This window comes from Capra hircus, chromosome 10 (assembly GCF_001704415.2).
Source record: "Capra hircus breed San Clemente chromosome 10, ASM170441v1, whole genome shotgun sequence".
Taxonomy (NCBI): domain Eukaryota; kingdom Metazoa; phylum Chordata; class Mammalia; order Artiodactyla; family Bovidae; genus Capra; species Capra hircus.
In genome coordinates this window covers 70,488,050-70,507,462 of record NC_030817.1, presented here as the reverse complement: position 1 = coordinate 70,507,462, position 19,413 = coordinate 70,488,050, and the positions used below count along the sequence as shown (strand labels likewise).

At 43.4% G+C, this 19,413-nt stretch overlaps 1 protein-coding gene across 10 annotated transcripts in view; it reads right to left on the bottom strand.

Annotated features, from left to right (window-relative positions):
- The window catches only part of MEIS2 (Meis homeobox 2), a 222,581-nt gene continuing 220,916 nt past the window's right edge, over positions 17,749-19,413 (bottom strand). For 6 of the 10 annotated variants that reach the window (XM_018054480.1, XM_018054483.1, XM_018054485.1 and 3 more), the window contains one exon: positions 17,749-19,189. In XM_018054480.1, the coding sequence (XP_017909969.1) occupies positions 18,903-19,189 (287 nt within the window). In that variant the 3' untranslated portion in view covers positions 17,749-18,902. The remainder of the gene's footprint in view (positions 19,190-19,413) is intronic. The other 4 variants (XM_018054481.1, XM_018054484.1, XM_018054487.1 and 1 more) reach the window with 1 other exon arrangement.

The following is a 19,413-nucleotide window of genomic DNA, read 5'->3' as shown; positions in this document are numbered from 1 at the left end:
AGGAGTTAGGTTTTTGAACCTTAAGAGAAACTGCCTGGATGAACATTTTTATCACAAGGAGAAACAATGAAACTTATACAGAATGAAGGAAAAGCTGGGGGTGGGGGGAAGGGAGAGATGGGTAAGTGAAAAAGTTTTCCTTGCTGTATATTACAGGTGAAGTAAATTCCGCTTGGATGAGACCTTCCAAGTTACTATGACAGAGGGTAAAGAGAGGTGGAGAGGAAACTTGGAGTGGCATTTTTGACAGCAAGCTACAGAAATAACAGTTTGACAGAAGAGGCCATCATAAATATAAGATCATCTCAGGCATGAGTAGGATTCCCCTTAATGTAGAAAAGATGAAGCACGTGTAGGATTCAATTTGGGGTGAATGGAACAGCCAGGCAGGAAGGTTACCTAGAATCAGGCTGCTAGTGCGGAAGCGGCATCACTGACTCACGGACGTGAGTCTGAGCAAGCTCCGGGAGTTGGTGATGGGCAGGGAAGCCTGACGCGCCGCTGCAGTCCACGGGGTCGCAGAGTCAGACCTGACTGAACCGCCCTGCAGTGCTGAAGTCAAGGAACTCTCATTCAGTTTAAATATCCCTAGTGAACATTTTTGGAGATTTTGAAGCACTGCTCTCAGTTATTCCTATTTATATCTGTTTCTAGCTTGATTGAGCTGATGTGTAACCAGTAAGATTAGAGTTTCTATTAATACAAAGTTTGTTTTTGTGCCAATCCTGAGATCTGTTTATCCTTCAGGTAGAGGAGAGACCTCATCTTGCCTAATCAATACAAATATCACAGATCAACAACAAATCTTCATACTGGCAAACAGAGCAGTCGATATCTTATTATTATTTAACAAGAATTCCATTGTCAGTTTGCTGGGAAGAAAAATATTAGTAGAAAAGTCTGTGTGTAGTATTATAAATACTGCTCTAATATAAAGGGCAGAAAATGGGAAGAACCCTCTCATATGAAAAATCAACCTCAAGACCTTTGGGATCATGTCTAGAAACTAGAGCTATGAGTGGGATGGCTCAGTTGCCATCTTTAGACCTCCAGTTCTTTGTAGGAAAGATAAGAAGAGTTGGTCAGATTGTCCCCAAAGCCTACCTTTCACCTCTGAAATCCATGACAAGTAAATATTCTATTTTGAATTTTTATTAGGTTAAGGATTTAACCATCAGCTGAAACAGGACATGTTCCAGAAAAATAAGAAATGACATGTTGAAGAGCATTTAAATTGAACAAAACAGATTTGTATGTGTGCCACTATTGATATACAAGTGCTGAATGTGTTTTACTGTAGCTACTGAGTGTGATTGATAGGAGATGCATCCATTTCAAGGTTTGTGAATTTAAGTAAATTGTTGTCAGTGGTATCGCTTCCTTAAAAAAAATTATATCCTTACAGAGAAGAGACAAATTGAGACAGGATATACATAAAGCATCAATTTAGCACAAATATCCACTTCCAATTGTGAAAAAAATGTGTTTATGTATGTAAATGTATATACACACACACGCACACACACACACATATATATATGTAGTTGGGAGTTTTTCAGAAAATTTGAAGAGCGTTTTTTAAATTGCTTATGCTTTTTAGAATGCTTAGCATTCCTGTTTTGAAAACAACTTGTCTTCCTTTTCAAAATATGTGTGCTAAGCTGGCTCTGATGTCAGAGTGAGCTACTTCCACAGGATTGGGTCGGCCCCTACTCAACAATTCTGTTACAGAAAAGAAGTCAGTGGTGAAACGAGAGTTGAGCTCACTGAGTCTCAAGTCCTCAGCAACTCCTCCAAAGCACTATAAAACCCCCTAATGTAGAATCAAGAGGAGGGAAAAAGGAGGGCGTAGTTTGTTTTTTATTCAATTATTAAGTCCTTATCATAATTCTTTCCCTTTTTACCTTGACCCTTTCTTCCTCACCTTGCATTTAAATTGCCTCAATTTGGGACTAAAACACAAGAAAGTCTGGTGCAGTAAAGGGAAAAAAAAGCAAAGGGTAGAATACATTTCTTTTCACCTCTTTTCCACTGCTGTTTCCTTTTCCCCTCTCATTTCTTTTTTCTGTATCTAACTTAGACTGTATTTATTTAAATCCTCTTTATATCTAGGATATTTTAGGTTTTCAGGATTTTTACACTGAACAAAGAAACTTGAAATTTTTAAAATGTGTGTCACAAGTATTTTATAGATATATTCGATTTAAAACATAAATGACTATCAAGTGGGAAAAGCACATAGATTTTCCTCACAAAACGTATAGGTATCTGTTTTCATCTTAAAAGATATCTTTAAATTTTATAATAGAGGCCATTAGAAGTAAGTTCATATCTAGCAAGATTAGCCAAAAGAAAAAAAAAAGGTAAGGGTTTGATGGGGGCCCACCCTGGGTCTAATTTGGAAGCTTCCATTTCTGTCATGTCAGATTTGGGGAGACTGAACCCTCACTGAGTGCACTGGTTTGACTGTCTCCCAAGCTTGATACCCAGGGTTCATGACTGCAGTTCCTGGCACAGTCATAAATATTCATACCTCTACTAATAATTTGCAAGCCAAATTCAGTTGGCTTTTTTCACCCCATCAATCTTATAATTAATAAGGGTGGTGCTCTTATTTCACTTTCCTCCCAAAGAAAAGATAAATGAAATAAAGAGTCATCCTGTAAATTTAAATAGGAGTGCCTCTCACTGATTAAAAACTGATGTTATCATATAATAGTGGAAGAAGAGGCTTTAGCTATTTCACTGGTGGCTGGAGGGAGCGATGGTGGGGAGGGGGCAGCAGATTAGAGACCGGGAAGCATTTCCAGATGTGGCGGCCTGAGCCTTGATCTGAAGAGCTTCGTTATCTGTTAAATAAATGCAGAGGAGAACTTTGTGATAGCATGTTAAAAGTGAGTTGTAGGGTATATATTTACAAATTGCACTCTTATCTGTTGTTTAGATGGATGGACATTAAATATAGCATGCTAATATCCAGGGATTTAGATTCTAAATACTATGGGTTCTGCCTGCAGTTTACAAATTTAGAAACATTTTTAAAAGTTGTTCAGATTTAGCGATCATTGTGTCTTTAAGGTGACTGCCTTTGAATTAAACTGATGGCTGTGTTTCTAAATGGAAAGACTTGGTCTCCACAGAAACATTAAAAGAGGCATATATCACAAAATGACTTTACAAATAAATCATGGTACACAAGACGTGGTGTAAAATGTCTGCTCCCATTGGATTTTCGAAGGTCATTTATAGCAAAGCAAGAAAATCAAATTGAACATAATTTAGAAATAAAATTTTGATAATTGAGCTAAGTAACTTGAACTTGTCAATCACCTGTGACCTTATTCTATTTACACTTTCACTTCAGCATTCAAAAGTCCTAAGGCCGCTGGATAAGCGTCTAGTATTAACAACTGCCCTTGCTCTGCGGCGGGGAGAGGGGTGGGATATGGGGGGTGGAGGCTGGCAACATTACCCCTCTGTTCAGATTATTCAATCTGTTTTGGAATTAAGACACCTGGGTCTATGAGTAAATGAGAAAAGTTAAACTTTGTAGTCAGCTATTTGCCTCTAACTTTCCTTAAGGGGAACTTACTTTAAAAATGCAATACTGTGTTATATTTGTGAACTGGTTAGATTGTTTTAGGAGCTCTTGTTGCTTGACTTTGCTTACTGAGACCTCTCCCCCTTTTATTTATGTGAAGGTGAGGTAAGGGGACATTAGGCACTCTTCATGTTCTTTAGCCTTAAAGCTTATATTTAAGTGTCTTGTCCCACAAAAGCACATCATGTTCAGGACAGTCCCTTAAAAATGTCTAAACACGGTGTACATTTTCAGTTTTACACCTTCATTCTGTGTGAATATAATCACATGTCTAATCTATTGCTTTTTTCTACTGACATTTAAGAGAGGGGAGTGAAGGGGAGAGAGGCACACCTAGTTCTTTAAGCAGGCCTCCTTACGCTTCCCCAGCCCTGATCTGTCCATTGCTTCAGGGGGTACACTGGGCTGTGGGAGCCCACAGACTCCTGACATGCAGCCCAGGCTGGGAGTCAAAGGCATGCTTGTAAAGAGTTCTCAGTGGGTTTGGGGGTTGTGAGTTTCACTCTGGCCAGCTTTCTTCCTGGGGAGTCTGGGGGGTAATTGGCTCGCTGCCAAGCCCTTCTCAGCCTTCTTTGGCTGAGCGGAATCTTGGAAAATTCACTGTAGGATAATAGAGTCTCTCTCTTCCCTTTTCCCAGAATCTGTTCCAAAGCAGGCTTAGACCCACTGAAGCTCGTGGGGACTTCCTGGGTCTTCGCTGTTGCTCTCCTAGGTCATCAAAGCAACACAACATGGCAGTTTACTACAGGGGAGCCTTCGAAGGATGACAGATCCAGGGATAAGTGATTTCATCCATGAGGGGTGGGGGTGGGGGCCTCTGGCAGTCACTCTTTTTTCTGGTTCCAAATCTACTCCTGGAGCTAGAGGCAGGCCTTCCACCCTGGTTTCACCAGAAGTCACCCCACGTCCTTGAGGCCCCCATCCCAGCAGAGACTGATGGAGTGGGCCGGTGCTGGAGCAGCGGGGCTTGAGCACTGCCTAGCAATCTTCCCTATCTTTAATTGACGCCGCAGGCTGAGCAGTTAAATAGTTGAGGCACCTCCCCTTCTGGCTGCAGACTTTCTCGCTCACCACTGTGGGACCCCTGGCAGTCACTGCTCTGTAGCTAGGAGGTGCCTGCTCTGTTCTGCTTCTCCAAGTCCAGGGAGTGGCTGGGACCTGAGGATCTCACCCTAATTCGCTTCCCAGCAGTCAGGGGAGAGCCTGGGGGAAGAGAAAAGTGAAAAGCAACACCACCCCGCCTCCAACTCCCAGGTTGTAGGCGGTGTCCTCCTCAAGACCTTGAGCAATGGGAACCTCGCTGTCCAGGACACCCCAAGTTCCTGTGGGGCACCAGCTGGGCTCTTCCTCACCAGAGGCACTTCAGGGCACCTTGCAAATATGTTTGATGTTTTTCCTTTCCCATTGTTGAAGAGTGGCTGCAGAGGCAAGAGAATAGGGTAGGGAGCTGCTGCTGCTACTAAGTCGCTTCGTGTCTGACTGTGCGACCCCATAGATGGCAGCCCACCACGCTCCTCCATCCCTGGGATTCTCCAGGCAAGAGAACTGGAGTGGGTTGCCATTCCTTCTCTAAGGGTAGGGAGAGGAGATAATAATTACCTAGCTTTGTGGCTGTTTCTGTGATGTGTGCCTAGGTCGTGTGTGTGTGTGTGTGTGTGTATGTAACAGAAAGAAGGAGGGAGGAGAGGGAACAAGGAAAAGGGAGAGAAAGAGGGAGAGGAAGATGGGAAGAGAAAGAGAGAAGTCTAAAGAACCGCAGACCAAGGCGATCAGTGCAACCGAGAGACACACCAGACCGAGCTAGCTACCCAGGCTTCACCTCACAGGTTTGGAACAGACACGGATAGCTCAGGGTTCATTTATCCCTTTTTGTCTGTCAGTCTCAAGAAATTTCTTTGTTCCCCAGGACCCGAAGAGAGAGGCTGGCAGGAAAGTGGGGCTGGAGTGGCTGTGCACAGAGGTTCAGCCAAGAGGGCTGGGCTCCATGGTGCCTGGTTTGTGCCTGGCTGCGCTGCCTCATTCACAGGCCTAAGGGCCTGCCTTGCCTTCAAACCCTTCATCTAGATGAGTGCCTGAGGCTTTCCTCACCAGTTCAGCTTGTTTTCTATAAAAACGGAAATTACGAGCTATGTTGACTTATTTTTTGAAGTCACGTTTGCCTGAGATTGTATTTACCAGGCAAAGTGGAGAGCTAAGAAGAGTTTGGGTAATTTCAAATTAAAACTACCACAATTGACAATTTGTGTGAGAGTGAAGATGGGGCTACTTTCAGACAGTGACCTGGATTGGCTCTGTATTCAGATAGAAATAATCCCACCTGTATATTACTATGTGCGTGTACATGGCATCTTCAATATCTTAAACTTCCCAATTCTTTTGGATTTCAAAAAGTGAATGGCTGACACAGACCAAGAGCCTACTTCTGTGTGAGTGTGTTTTGGAAAAATACTTTGGTCCTAATAGATCTGCATGAAATACAAAGACACAGGAAACAGAGGAGAAAAGGAAATTCACATTAACTCTGGGAGAGAGGAGGAGGGAGGAGAAGAGAAAGCTACAAGAGAAAAGAAGGAGAAATGGAGACAGGAGGAGGGAGGGGAAGATGGAGGAGGAAGACTGTGGTTGGGGGGGATGGGAGGGAGGCTAGAGACAGAGACGGAGAGATTTTCACACGTGCAGACCAAGGGCTTTGAAGCCCTCGACCCCGACCCCCAAACCCAAGTGCATCTCACAAAACAGGTTTGGCTCGTATTTCAGGCCCTCTCCTTGCCCCGCGTCCGCGCTCCCCGGGGCCCTAATTCACTCCTGCACTCTCCACACAATGACATTCGAACCCGGGAAAATAATTGCATTAGAGCAGATTACTTATAACCGATAGTTATCCGTCTTTTTCTGTTCGACAGAAGTCTATTAAACTCGGCACAGCCATTACCAGCTGAGCTCTAGAGCGCGCCTTCATTAAGAAAATTAAAATCATACTTCTGAATCTAAGCAAAGCCTGCGCAAGGTCTCCGAAGCCTGCGTCAAACCCCCGACGTTTTCATAAACCCGATTTTCCCGCGAATCCATCTCTGGTTTTTTGGAAACCGCAGGTCAGGGTGGAAAGATTGAGAGTGATGACAATTACTCCAAGATTGGGATGTCTGAGCTCCGGAGGTACCATCTCTCTTCGCAGCCCCTCCCCCTGCTCCCCTGATGCCTCTCCTCCTCGGATCTTTCCTCAGGCGCTTTCCAGTAAAGGCACCACACCTCTGCAGGTGTGACCCGGGATTGGAGAGCTGGTGGGGTGGGGGAGGTGGAAGACGTGGGGAGGTGTGGGATTGTGGCCCCCGACGCTGCGTGTGTGAACATCCCCAGCTGACATCTGCGGCCAGAGGCCCGCTCTACAGTGCACACCTCTCTCTTTCACACACACGCGCGCACACACACACACCATAGCGTGCAGAGGGGACACACTGTTCCTCTCCATTGCATTTCACACCTGCTCCAGGACCAATGTGGCCTACGATCCTTTTGTCCACCGGGGCTCCTGGAGCCTGGCCCGGACTGGGCAGGCAGCTGTGTGTGCCTGGGACAGGGGACCTCTTCCCTTTGGCGGGGTCTTCGGCTGCTGAGGTCCTGGTGGGGTTTCCTCCTTAGTGTAGTAGGTGCCTCAGTTCATAGTACCCCTTGATGATTGGGGGCACAATTGGTGCAGTTCCCCGCCAGTCCTGAGCCTCTAGGAGGGGAGGAGGAAACAGGTGGGGAAGGGGGCAGGGGCCACACTCCCTCCCCTGCCTGTGGTCTCAAGGTAATAGCTCCCAGTGCTCCAGCAGAAGGGGGATCTCCAATTCCAGGGCAGGAGGGCTGTGTGCTCAGTTTGGAGGGGGCACGTTTCCACTGATTTTTCATGGCCTCTGAAAATTTATAGGGTTTGAAGAATAATCTTTAGCATGGTTTATTTATTTATTGTTAGCCACCAACCTCCGTTTCAGTATTTTGCTTTGTAAAATGTTAATTACTCTGTATTTCTCTGAGAAGTCTGCTCAACTTCAGGGCTCTAAAGGAAAACACAACGGCTTTGGCATTTTTTCCGGGTATTCTTTCCTGGGGCTCTAAGAGCAGAGATGCACTGCTTTCTTTTTTGTTAGAATGCCCCCTAATAGAGTTCTCACCCCTCTTTATGTCTAATGAGGGCTTTGAGGTTTATTAAGGGAAAATAGCACACACCGCCTCAGCACTCAAATACGGGATTAGGTGGAGCTTACTTGAAAGTGTATAATATTGTTGTCCCTTGGCAAGTGTCTAATTCTCTTTCCCATAACTTCTATTTGACAAAAAAAAAAAAATCCTACAAAATTCAAGTGATGAAAGTCAGCGAATAGATGTGGACAAGTGAACATCCTTTTACATCTCCACAGCTTTCAACCTGCAAAACTAGAGGATATTTTTTTAAAAATCAGGGAAAAAGAAAATAAAGCAAGTGCACCTTCAGTGTTGGTGTTTTCTTCTCATCAAATGTAGACACATCATTAGATTTCTTTTCCCTTTGTAGCAAAAGATGAGGAAATCAGAAATGAACAGCAGCCTTTTAACAGCAACAAATCCAAGACTTTTGAGATGGTTTTCTTGGAGCCTGTTTTCCCTTCTTTGCCCTTCAAGCAAAACAGAAAACAAAGATAAAAAGGAAGAAACATCATTCCTAGCGGAGAGTTTATTTTGTTACCACAATAAAAGGGTGGAGACAGTTAATAGCTATTTGAGATGATAAAGCTTAGTGATCCCATTCATTTAATCATAATCTTCAAGTGGTTTAAGATTAATGGCAAGAGGTGTTTTTGGTCTCTTCCTAAGGACCTTTGTATTAATTTACTTAGAGCACTGACCAAACTGTCAATATCTCCAAATTTCATTAAGTCGAACTGAGACAAACACAATGAGATTTTAATGTGTGTTTTTTTTTTTCTTTCTGTGAGAATATCTCCTGGAATTATTTTTATTTGGATTCAGCTGTGGGGGGGGGGGGGCACTTGCTTCCTTTTCTCTGTTATAACTAGGTGGAAATAGATATATATAAAATATGTGTGCTACATATGCGCACATCCACATATATATTTAAATGAACTATATGTACATATCCACAGATATATTTAGACTAATATCGTTTACAGATAACTTTCCTTTCACTTCTGAGCTTAATGAAGACTTTTCCAAAAGTCAACTTCAGTGACAGGAGACAGGTTCTGCTTCAGCCAGACCAGGATTTATGTTTAAAGTAGGTTTGAACGCACTGAATGTCTTCAAAACAGACAAAAAATAATGAGAACACGTTGGAGTATAAATATTTAACTTTACCTCAGTTGTCATAATAGCCCCAGCAATTCTTCAAACAACCGGAGGACTGAGGCATCACTTCACTGGCACCAGCCCGGGCTGCCTCCGCCTTGCCCTAGGAGCGCTGGTCCCCTCAAGTCCCCGGTTGCCCTTCCCGGAGCATCCCCAAAGAGGAGGACTGGAGAAGGCGTGACGCGGGGCGGGGAGCCTAGGGAGAAGTGAGGTAAGAGAACGGATTTTCAAACTCCAAGGTCCTGATCCTTTGGCAAGAAATGAACATCAAGAGACCCACCTTTCCCTGCCCCCTGTTTCTTCCCCTCATTTCTCAGAGCTGTTTCCACAAAATTCCGCAATCAGGTACCTTCTAAAGGCGTCCCCCCCCAACTCCCTGTAAACTAAAGTCGTTCCTCACTACAGATTTGCGCTCTTTCGGTGGGATCTGACTGTGGCCAGAACACTTTCCGCGTCAGAGCTGCTCGGCCAGCGCGTTTCCCGGGGAAGAGAGGCTGGTGGCGGCTCTCCCGACCCGAGGTTGTCCCGGCTCTCGCTACCTGCGCGCCCTCGCCGTACCATGGTTAGAATTCGGGAAGATGCCCTGGGTTGCCAAGAAAGCGACTCTGGGCACCGAAAAGGTTGAAAAATAACCCCAGCACTCTCATCTAGTAACAGTCCCACACCTTGCACTGGCGGGAAGCACCCGGGGAAGATCAAGTGTCAAAAGCAGTGGCGGTTTATTTTGGTGCATTTCAGTTCTCCTTTCCGTTTCCAGCAAAATTGAGAACACAGCGGAGAAAGAAGAGGGACCTTCGGGGAAAAGGTCCGTGTGTGTGTGTGTGTGTGTGTGTGTGTGTGTGTGTGTGTGTGTGTGTGGATAGGTAGGTAGATAGGATGACAACTTTCAAGCACATTCTCTATTTAAAAGCAAAAACAAAACCCAGACAGGGGCCGAGATTTCTTGGCGGTGCAGCGAAGGGTCATTCAAGACAAGCAACTGTCTGAATTCCGAAAGGGATTTCTTGGGACTTTACTGAAATAGTGAGAGTTCCCGGGAGTTTAATTTTTCAAGGCTGTAAAATGTTGTTTTGTATTGGCCTCTTTTCCCATCAGATATCCATTAAAAAACACACACACACAACTTCTACGGCATCTATTAAACATATTTCCTTGGACTCGAAATCTACAGCTCGGCAGAAACAAACAAGTCACAGCAAAACCCCGGAAAATAAAGAGATTTAGAAGAATACCTGTCCCTTTCTTAGTCATTTGATAGTTTATTCCCTGGAGGCCAAGTGAAGGTGGGGGTTCGTATTTTATTATTTTATTTTTCGTATGTTATTATTTTTCTCATATTCACTTAAATGCTCAGCTTTGACAAACTATTCTCCTACCGCGGGGTTCTTTTGCAGAACAGAAGTGGTGGTTGTGAAGCGAGTCAGTCGAGCGGGGCGGGGGTGGGGAGCGCGGAAAAACACGACTTGCTTTGCAGGGGGCTGATGCGCAGCCGTCTACTCCGTTAGCCAGCAGGGGGCGCCCTTATGTTATCTCTGGACCAGACAGCCGAGCCGCTTGGTGCTACAAGAGGCTTTGCAGTTTTACGCAGCTGCAATAGGAAGGGGGGCGGGGGGAATGTAGCTCCTAAACCCTCAGCCGCTCTTCCACTTGGGTTATTTACCCGCTGTTAGGCAACATACCTACGTCTAGCTTTACCTCCCCACTCAGCTTATAGTGCACCCCCCTCCCCATCAACCCCTTTTCATCTGCATCTATGATGCACATGTATAATCTCTCTCCCTAGCCTTGAAATATACATTAATGCAACTTATTAAATGCGCCGACGAATAGTCAACATTTTTTTCGCCTGTTAGTTCCGCTGATCCAAGCAGGATTTATTTGCAGATCTCACATCCCGGAGCCATAATGCGTGATTTTTTTCCCCTTAAATAAAATTGGTCAAATGTTGACAACCTTTAAGCCAATCTAACGCTCAAGATTAGTGATGGGAAACTAATGAGAAAATATCAGATCGCCCGGCCTGAGGGCTGCCAATTAAATCTTCGCTGATTGAAAAATAAAAGCGGACTTGGGGTGTGAGCCCAGCTCAACTTCAACTATTAATTTAACATGTTGCCGGGTCCGTGCCTTCTCTCCTCTAAACAGCTTCCCGTAATAGCCCTTCCTCCTCTCTCATCCCTCAACCTAAAAGTCAAATGTTATTCTCCGAATATTTCGAGAGGTTCATATCAGGATGATCGTTTCTTACACCGTAAATATTAGGCCTTTAAGCAATATGATTTAACTAATTAGAAAATTTACATCATTAAGTCTCAGGGAGAGAAAAAAGAGAAACAAATCTGCCAGTCATTTTAAAGGAGACAGGCACTATTGAAGTGTGAAGAAATCGGCTCTAATTCAAAAAGGCAATCGGGCAGAAAAAGCCCTCAACATTACCCTGCTAGTTATTAATCAGAAAGGGTTCTCTCTGCTCCCCACTCCCCCTCCTCTCTTAGCAGTGAGTTTAAGTTCATTTTTTTGCCAGTGGCCCATGTCATATTTATATTGAGGTTTTGTCTGCTAAAGAGTTGAAATCTGAAAATGTTTCAATATGAAGAAATCAGAATCCTCAAAGGAAAAAAAAAATCATAGAATCACCTTTCTTCCAGACAAGTAAACCTGTTGTGATAAACAATCCTCACCCTCTCTTTATTTTTTGTCCATTCTTTCGTTTTTTCTTCCCATTAAGTTCTTATTTTGAAACCTGCTTGGTGAGAACGAGATAAAGTCTTTGTGTCCTGCTCCCCTCCCCCTCCTTTCTTGCACCCCTCCTTCCGCCAAAGTGAGAAACTTAGGCTGAAAGCAGAAAAGTACAAATACATTAACAAAGCCCCACTCACTTGATAAAAAGGCCATGGTCTAGGCTTACATGTCAGGAATCTAAGAGAAGGGGAATCAATCCGGTGGGTCTCTGGACAAAAGATGATGAACTAGGAATTCCCACCACCTATGTATAACATTTGATAGAGTATGTGAGTAAAATGGAACAGAAAGGCAGGTAGGTGAGAATTATTTTAAAGTGCATTGTGGCGTTGTGTGCCTTTTTCTCTATCCTCCCCCCACCCCTTCTCTATTCAAGCTTAAAACAGCAGCCTCATTATAGCGAGGTGCCCCTTCCCACCATACTCTTACTTAAGCCCTTGGTCCACCACACACAGAGCCCTTTCCCTGGTCTTCTCATTCCCAGCAAATTAGCTGAAGAGGGAACTGCAAAGGAACTCTGTGAGTAGTTCCATTTGGAAATTCAGCCCTTCCTGGCATTTCAGAGGACTTGTTCTTAGACATTGGGCTAAAAAAATTAATAGCAAGCCTTAGGTATTCAATTTCCCTTCACTATTATTTATTTTGAACTTACAAAGAGGTCCCAAAGGCCCTTCTTTTTTTTTTTTTTTTCTGCCTGGCTCAATTCTTCTCTTATTTGGTACCCTTCGAGCCTCATTTTCTTATCCTCCTTTCCGCCTTACAATCTAAAAGTTTCACAACCTTGCTTCCCACAAAGTCCCTGGGCCTGGAATTTTCAAATCTCAGGGCTGCAGCCCGCCTGGCGCTGCTCTCCAGCGTTAGTTCAACGCCATTCCTCACCTTACCAGATTTCAGCTTTGCAGGGGAGAGCAGTAGCAGACCTGGGCTATTAACACACCACAGTTAATTCTCTGCGGGAGCTTTTACTAGGTGGGACGTGTGGAAGGAGAAAACATCTGTAAACAGTGAGCTGCTCTTGAGGGTGGGGAGTGAGTTCTGACATAAGAGGCCAGAACGCATATGAAATATGGCAGAATTCGCGGGGGAACTAGTTCGGAGTTACATTTTGGTGAAATAAGGAAAGGAAACAGAAAAGAGTGGGGGACACTGGGAAGAATCTAGAATGCTCCCCAAATTTAGCTTTCTTTCTGATCGTCAGGGAACAGATGGGAGTCGAACGTGCTCCTCTTTGAGAAAGATTAGAGTAAAATGGACACTTCTGTCACTTTCAGGAGGCGGGACACTGAGGTGAAAATATACAAGACAATGACCTCTGGCGCTGGAGGGCTCCCCTGGCGGGCTCCCCACCCTTAGCCCCTTCCCTCTAGGAACCCTCCTTACCTTTGTTGCTTGCATTTGATCTGACACACTGGATGTTCCTGGGCTAGGTTCTTTGAGAGAAAAAAGACCATGAGAATCAACCGGTCTCCTCCTGCATCTACTCCGAAGCCAAGAAACGTAACAATAAAATTTACAGCGCCTTTAACAACTCGCAAGTAAAGCATTAAAATTCTATTTAATTGAGAAAATATTGATTTTTAAGTCTAGCAAAAGCGAAATCGTAATTTAGCTGCAAACTTTCAGGCGGGAATATAACATTATGTCGCAGTATTATGGATCCACCATATTATACCTATGCAACATCACATCTTTAATTGCACTACTTTATGAAGTGATAAAGACAAAAGATAACCCGACTTAAGCAAACGCTTAAAAAAAAAAAGAGGACCTAGAGTAATTTCCTTTTCCAGTTATTTATAAAATAATTGTCTCCTTTTTTTTGAAATAGAAAAAAAATGTCCAAAGGGGAAGAAAGAAATAAAAAGAACGGAAAACCACAGACCAGTCTAAAAGCAACTCACATTAGCAAGTCCGTTGATATTCTGTACCAATAGAGGAATGAAGCCAACACATTTAGAGAAAATGCATTCACGGACAAAATCGCATCCTCCTTTAAACGAAATAAACCTGGGTCTTTTTTCTTACATTACTCCCCCGTCTTTTTTGGGGGAGTGGGGGGCAGAATCCATTGGTGGATAGGGAAAGGAAAGAAAATCAGGCTTTCTATGTTATTTCTGTATCGGTTTTTGGTATTATAGAGGAGTAAAGAAGTTTTTGTGTGGTGGTTTTTCATTGATCAGTCACTCTGAGCTAATGTAATTATCCTCATCAATAGGAGGCTGCAGAGAGAATCATTATGTGGGTGACATTGATAAATGATCGCCCAGGAACGGCCCTCTCGCGGGCAACCCCCACAGCTGACCCTCCCACACACACAATGTAGTCATAGAAACACCTAGAGAACCTCGGGCACCGCCGCGGAAGGGGCAAGTAAGGGAAGAAAAGCCTCGGGCGGCCGGGGTGGGGGCGGGGGTGGGGGCGAACGGGGGCGGCTGGTCCCAGACCCAAACCAGTCCTAGCGACAAAAACAGCCCACGGCGGGGACGCAGGAGGGCGTTGCGGGAGGGAGAATCCCTCTTTCCAGCAGCAAACCTCTCACAGTTGCTCACAACAAAGTGAAAATCCGTCCTCCGGACGACCCATTCATTCCTCCACACCTTTACCGTGTGTGACCTCACTACCAACAACCTCTGATGTTTGCCGAGACACACATTCAAATAGATTTCTCCAAAGGAGTTAAATAATTAGGTTACAAACCTGTAGGCATCTCATTCTCACGAGGGTCTCCTCCCACCTCCCCACCCCCTGTTCAAAAAACCCCAAACAACAAACAAACCAAACCCACAGACCCAACTGAACAAAGACAGCTGCTGGGCGACCCCCTCACTGCGTTCTCCCCACTTATTTACTGGGTGACCCTTCCTTTCGCTTCACCTCCTAACCCAGTGCCTCGGATTATGAGATAATGGATTTTGCGATTGTTCCTGTCAGGGGGAAAAAAAAAAATCCCCACCGAACCCCACGTTTTCATCTTTGGACTGTTTTATTTAAGCCAATGGAAAAGTATTGAGAACAGTAATTGATTCATAATGATCCATAAATCGATGTCGGGGAGCGGTGGGGGGGTGGTGGAGATGGAGATGTATGAAGAGTGGGAAGGGGGATGCTGTTTATTTATTTTATTTCTAAAGCTTCAAGTAAAGTAGCTTTGACACTGTTGGGGCTGGAGGGGAGGAGCTGTTGGGCTCTGCTGGATCATCCATCATCGCTGTCACCCAGAGTCTGCCCCGAGGAGCCGTAGACGCAATCTCCCTTCTGTCTCTACACCGAAACTATTAATATTAAAACCTCCCTTCAAACACTGCCCGGACGGTCTCCATTCTCATCACACTCTGACCGGCCTCCCCCATCAGACCCGCAGTTTCCCTGCGCAGCAGCTTCCTCCAAGCCTGGCCCCGACGGAGGGAGCTCCACGACCGTGCACGACGCCCTTGGTTGATTACAGCGACTGTTAGGTTCTCCCTCCTCACCCCGTCAGTTTGAAACACGTCTGTCTGTCTAACACACACACGCGCGCGCGCGCGCAAAAAAAAAGGCCAGGTGAGGGCCAGAGCCGCTCGAGCGGAGAGGGAGAGTCTGCACGCCCCCTGCGCCTGCCTGAGTCCCCGCCTGCCTCCTCCCAGGCTCGTCCGTACCGGGCTGTGGCTGCTAAGCCCGCACATCCAAACACCGCCCCCGCCCCAGACACCAGCCCTTCTAACACAGTGGCAACTTGCAGCGGAGGTCCGGGCTCCTTATCAAATCGCTGGCCTGCAAGACTGGTGGGGAACTTGTGGAGAATCCCTGTCCAGTCCCTTTGAAGGAAGGTCCCTCCTCTGACAGCTGTTAGAGATATTAGCCACATTTCCCTTCCCAAATCTGCTCCGGGTTAACGGGCCCACAGGGGCGGGAGGGGGCTAGGATCCTGACGGACTCTTCTGGACAGATCTAACCAGGGTGAGCTGGGGCGAGTGCGGGGTGCTGACCTGGGGGTGCGGGGGGGGGGTGCGGGGGGCGGGGGGCGGAGGAGTGTGGGGAAGGCACAGACTTCCCTTATCTTTTCTTCTCATTTTCCTTCAAAATGTGGCTTCTTGCTCAATTCCCAACCCTTAACAGATGGCGACTGCAGTTCTCTCAGAATTTCTTAAAGAAAGGGAAACCTTTGGAATTTATTTCTGCTTTTGCTTTTTCATATAAATAAAAAAGTGTTTTTATATTACTCTTGTTTTGGAGAACATAAGCAATTTTATTCAGACTACAGTATTTCCTTTAACACTATATGGTTGTCAAAACACCATTCCCAGTTTCTTTGCTTTTGACAGCTGAGTCTTTCTTAAATATACCCAAATCGGAACTCTTTATACTAAATAGTAAACCCGAGATAGGAGCAAGTGCCTTCCGAGGTGGTATAAAAAAAGCATTATAAAAAATTGGACAACTCTACCACCTCTCTATCTTAGCATCTGGAGTGGGGCGGGTGGGAGAGCAAGGAAATGCAAACAAATACTATTACAACGATTATTCATCTCTAAATATTTAAGAAGGTTAAGGTTAACGTGATAGGGTGTGAAGTTGTTAAAAGAAATTAAACCTAGGTTGACTTTATCTGTTAAAACCAAGAATAGAGAGTTCTGGATCTAAACTGTGATGAAGTAACTTAATAATTTCATTAAACACTTTCTAAATATGAGCCAACTACTAAGTAAACCCTTCAGCGTTTACTCTACTGACAGGAAAGGAAGAAAAACTTTGCCAAATTTTTTTTCAGCTGATGTGAGAGTTAATTTATAAATGAAGAACTTGTCAAATTTTACCTACAAGCATTTAAAATAAAAATAGATAATTATTAAAATTTTGCAAAAAGACTCCAGATATAATTGGATGACAAAAACGAGAGGGAAGCTCTCTGTATTCCAAGTGGCCCAGAATTTCTTCATGAACAGTTAGCTGGTATCAGAAGTGTTATTTCTGTGTTTAAACAGCATAATGCTAATTAAACTAATAAATGGATTTATAAAAATTCTACTTAAAAATGATACAAAACAATAGAAGCTTATTTCCTTGTTCCTTTGCATACTTCTATTAATGGCTGTTTGCTTGCTTGTTGTGCAATGGAAAGAGGGAAGAACCCAAAATAAGATTCAAACTTGGATTTCTGAGATAGTGAATGATTTCCCAATCAGGCTGACAGCACAGAAGTAAATAAAAGTTTATGACAGTATCCCTTCTGAACACAGGATTCAAAGTTTGGGTGTTACAAAATTTCAGGATAGTATATTTATTTGAACAACTGAGAAGCATGCAAATCCCTCACACCTTTTTTCACTCTGCTTACTTTGGCAGGCGTTTTGTGTAGTACCATCATGTTAATGTCAGAGGTGTTCAGGAATGTTGCATGGAATTTTGAAAATGGCATTACATTGCCTGTTTTGCTGTTGTTTTAGGAAAAAAAAAAATAAGCTTAATGAGCAAATCATCACACTATAGTGCCTGCATGTGGAAGTGTCTGAAATAAAAAGACAGCATCCTATAATTTATATTAAATATTAATGATTAAGTAATCTTTTCAACACAGGATTTCAAATTCCATAGAAGTTGTTTACTCATCTATGAACATCTATATGTAAATTCTTAATTTACATATTCAACAGTATTTTAGTAACTAAGACAGAGAAAAAACACAGGCAGATGAATTATCTTTGAGCACAGACGTTAGTTATTTCTTATGATGTAAAATTAACCCCGAAAAAACCCTTTATTCTGGCAGAAGATGAACATGAAAAGCTTCATCTGAAAGTATTTTTTTTAAACATCATGCAGCTAAAGAGGAGGTTGGACATGTTGGTGATCTTTCAACCTGGCTCATAACACACACACACACACACACACACACACAATTTCGTACCTTTAGAAGTTTTCTGCTGGTAGAATTTATAGGCCAAATATATACTGAAAGCTTACAGATGGTTACCTTAAAAAATTGTTGGTAAGTTAAGTTTTGATATATAATGGATTTCTGGAGGCAAAGCCATCATCTACTTTCAATCCCAAGCATAGGCTCTGTGCAACCTGGCCGTAAAACTATTAAAAACACAAAAGCCTAACAAAAAATCAAAAATGAAATATTTATTACCGCATTTTGTGACTTAACACTTTTTTTTTTTAACATAACGTCACAGTCCTCATACAAGTATTTTAATGTAAATTTGACAAAGCTTAAAGGTAACAGCATTTTCTTCTAGTGAGGAACACGTGCTGAGAAAAGAAGAATTCATGGACATACAATACCAATTCCACAGCAGATCTGATACTAGCAAAAACATTCTTTTTTTTTTTTTTCAATTGAGGTAAACACATAGAATATCTAACATGAAACAATTAATAGACCGAACTCTGTACGAAGTTTGTTACAGTATTCTCTTGCTCCTTTTTATCCCCCAAGCTTTGAGTTTCTGATAAAGTCCTAGTTCTGGTACTATGACCATTAATAACTTTTTGTGTGTGTTGAGGAAAGCTGCCCAACTTAAGATTGTTTTGTCCACAGCCAAGGCTTAGAACTCCTGGAAGAAGCTCCTGCTCTGTCTTTAAATCTTCATTGGCAAGCTCTTTGAAGAAGAGTCCCCCCAAATAATAAGAAGAATTGGCTTATGAAGCACAAACTATAAAGATCTGTTTGAAACTAAAGGACACATTTATGGAGGAACAAAGGCCGGGCATGAAAACACATTCTTGAAGCCGGAGTCCGAGGGATGAGGTTCAGCCAAACGTTCACCAAGGTCTCCAGCGTGGTTCTTTTCTCATTGGCCCAACAGGTTTAAAATATACCACAGTCTCTCCTGGATAGTGAATTCACTGATGAACCAAAACAGTCATTCTTTTGGGAACAACACACATAGTGTGGAAAACAAGGATATATTTTTTTTTCTCTTCTAAAACTATTTGAGGCAACATAACGGAGTGATCAACAGAAATGTACAAGTTTAACTTAGTTCCTATGTTTATACTACAGTAGTTATAACTCTCGGAGTCTTTTTCCAGAGGATCTTTACATGGACAGAATTGTCTCAGTGAGCCCATGATTTCACATTTGTGTTCTTGTCTCATTGGTCCTCTGTTGCTTGATGAAAAATGACAAAAAGTAAAAAATAATCACAGCTGTCTGGAATTTCATATTGAGTGTCAACATCTGGTCAAAGTTCAGAAAGTCTTAAAACAGTTTTTGCGTGTGTTTCCTTTTCCCTTGAGTTCCCTTATACTACTGGGCATGAATGTCCATAACCTGTCCACCAACATTAGGATCTACAGAATTTAACATTGTGGGACTCTGTGCTGACATAGTCATTCCAGGGTGGGTAGGGGGTCCTCCGTGCATCATCATGGCTGGGTGGTGGGGATGGCTTGGCAAGTATGAATGCATTGGGGGTCCATGTCTTAACTGAGTAGGGTGTGGGGTCATCTGGGGAGGAGTGTAACTTGGCTGTGCCATACTCATTCCCATAGGACCACCCTGAGAAACGTACTCCCCTGGCATGCTCTGCAAACCTGAAAAGAGAGAGGCAGAAAGAAAGCAGGTCAAATTCCTAAACATTTTTATACTTTACCCATCAAAGATGAAAAAAAAAAAAAAAACAACAGACACTGCAAATCTTATATCTAAATTTAGCTGCAGATTCTTGCCAATGTTTGCAGACATTCAAATTGTAGTTTGCATTTAATTTCATCGCACAGCAGTATAATGCAACACAACAGAACTAAATATTTAATGC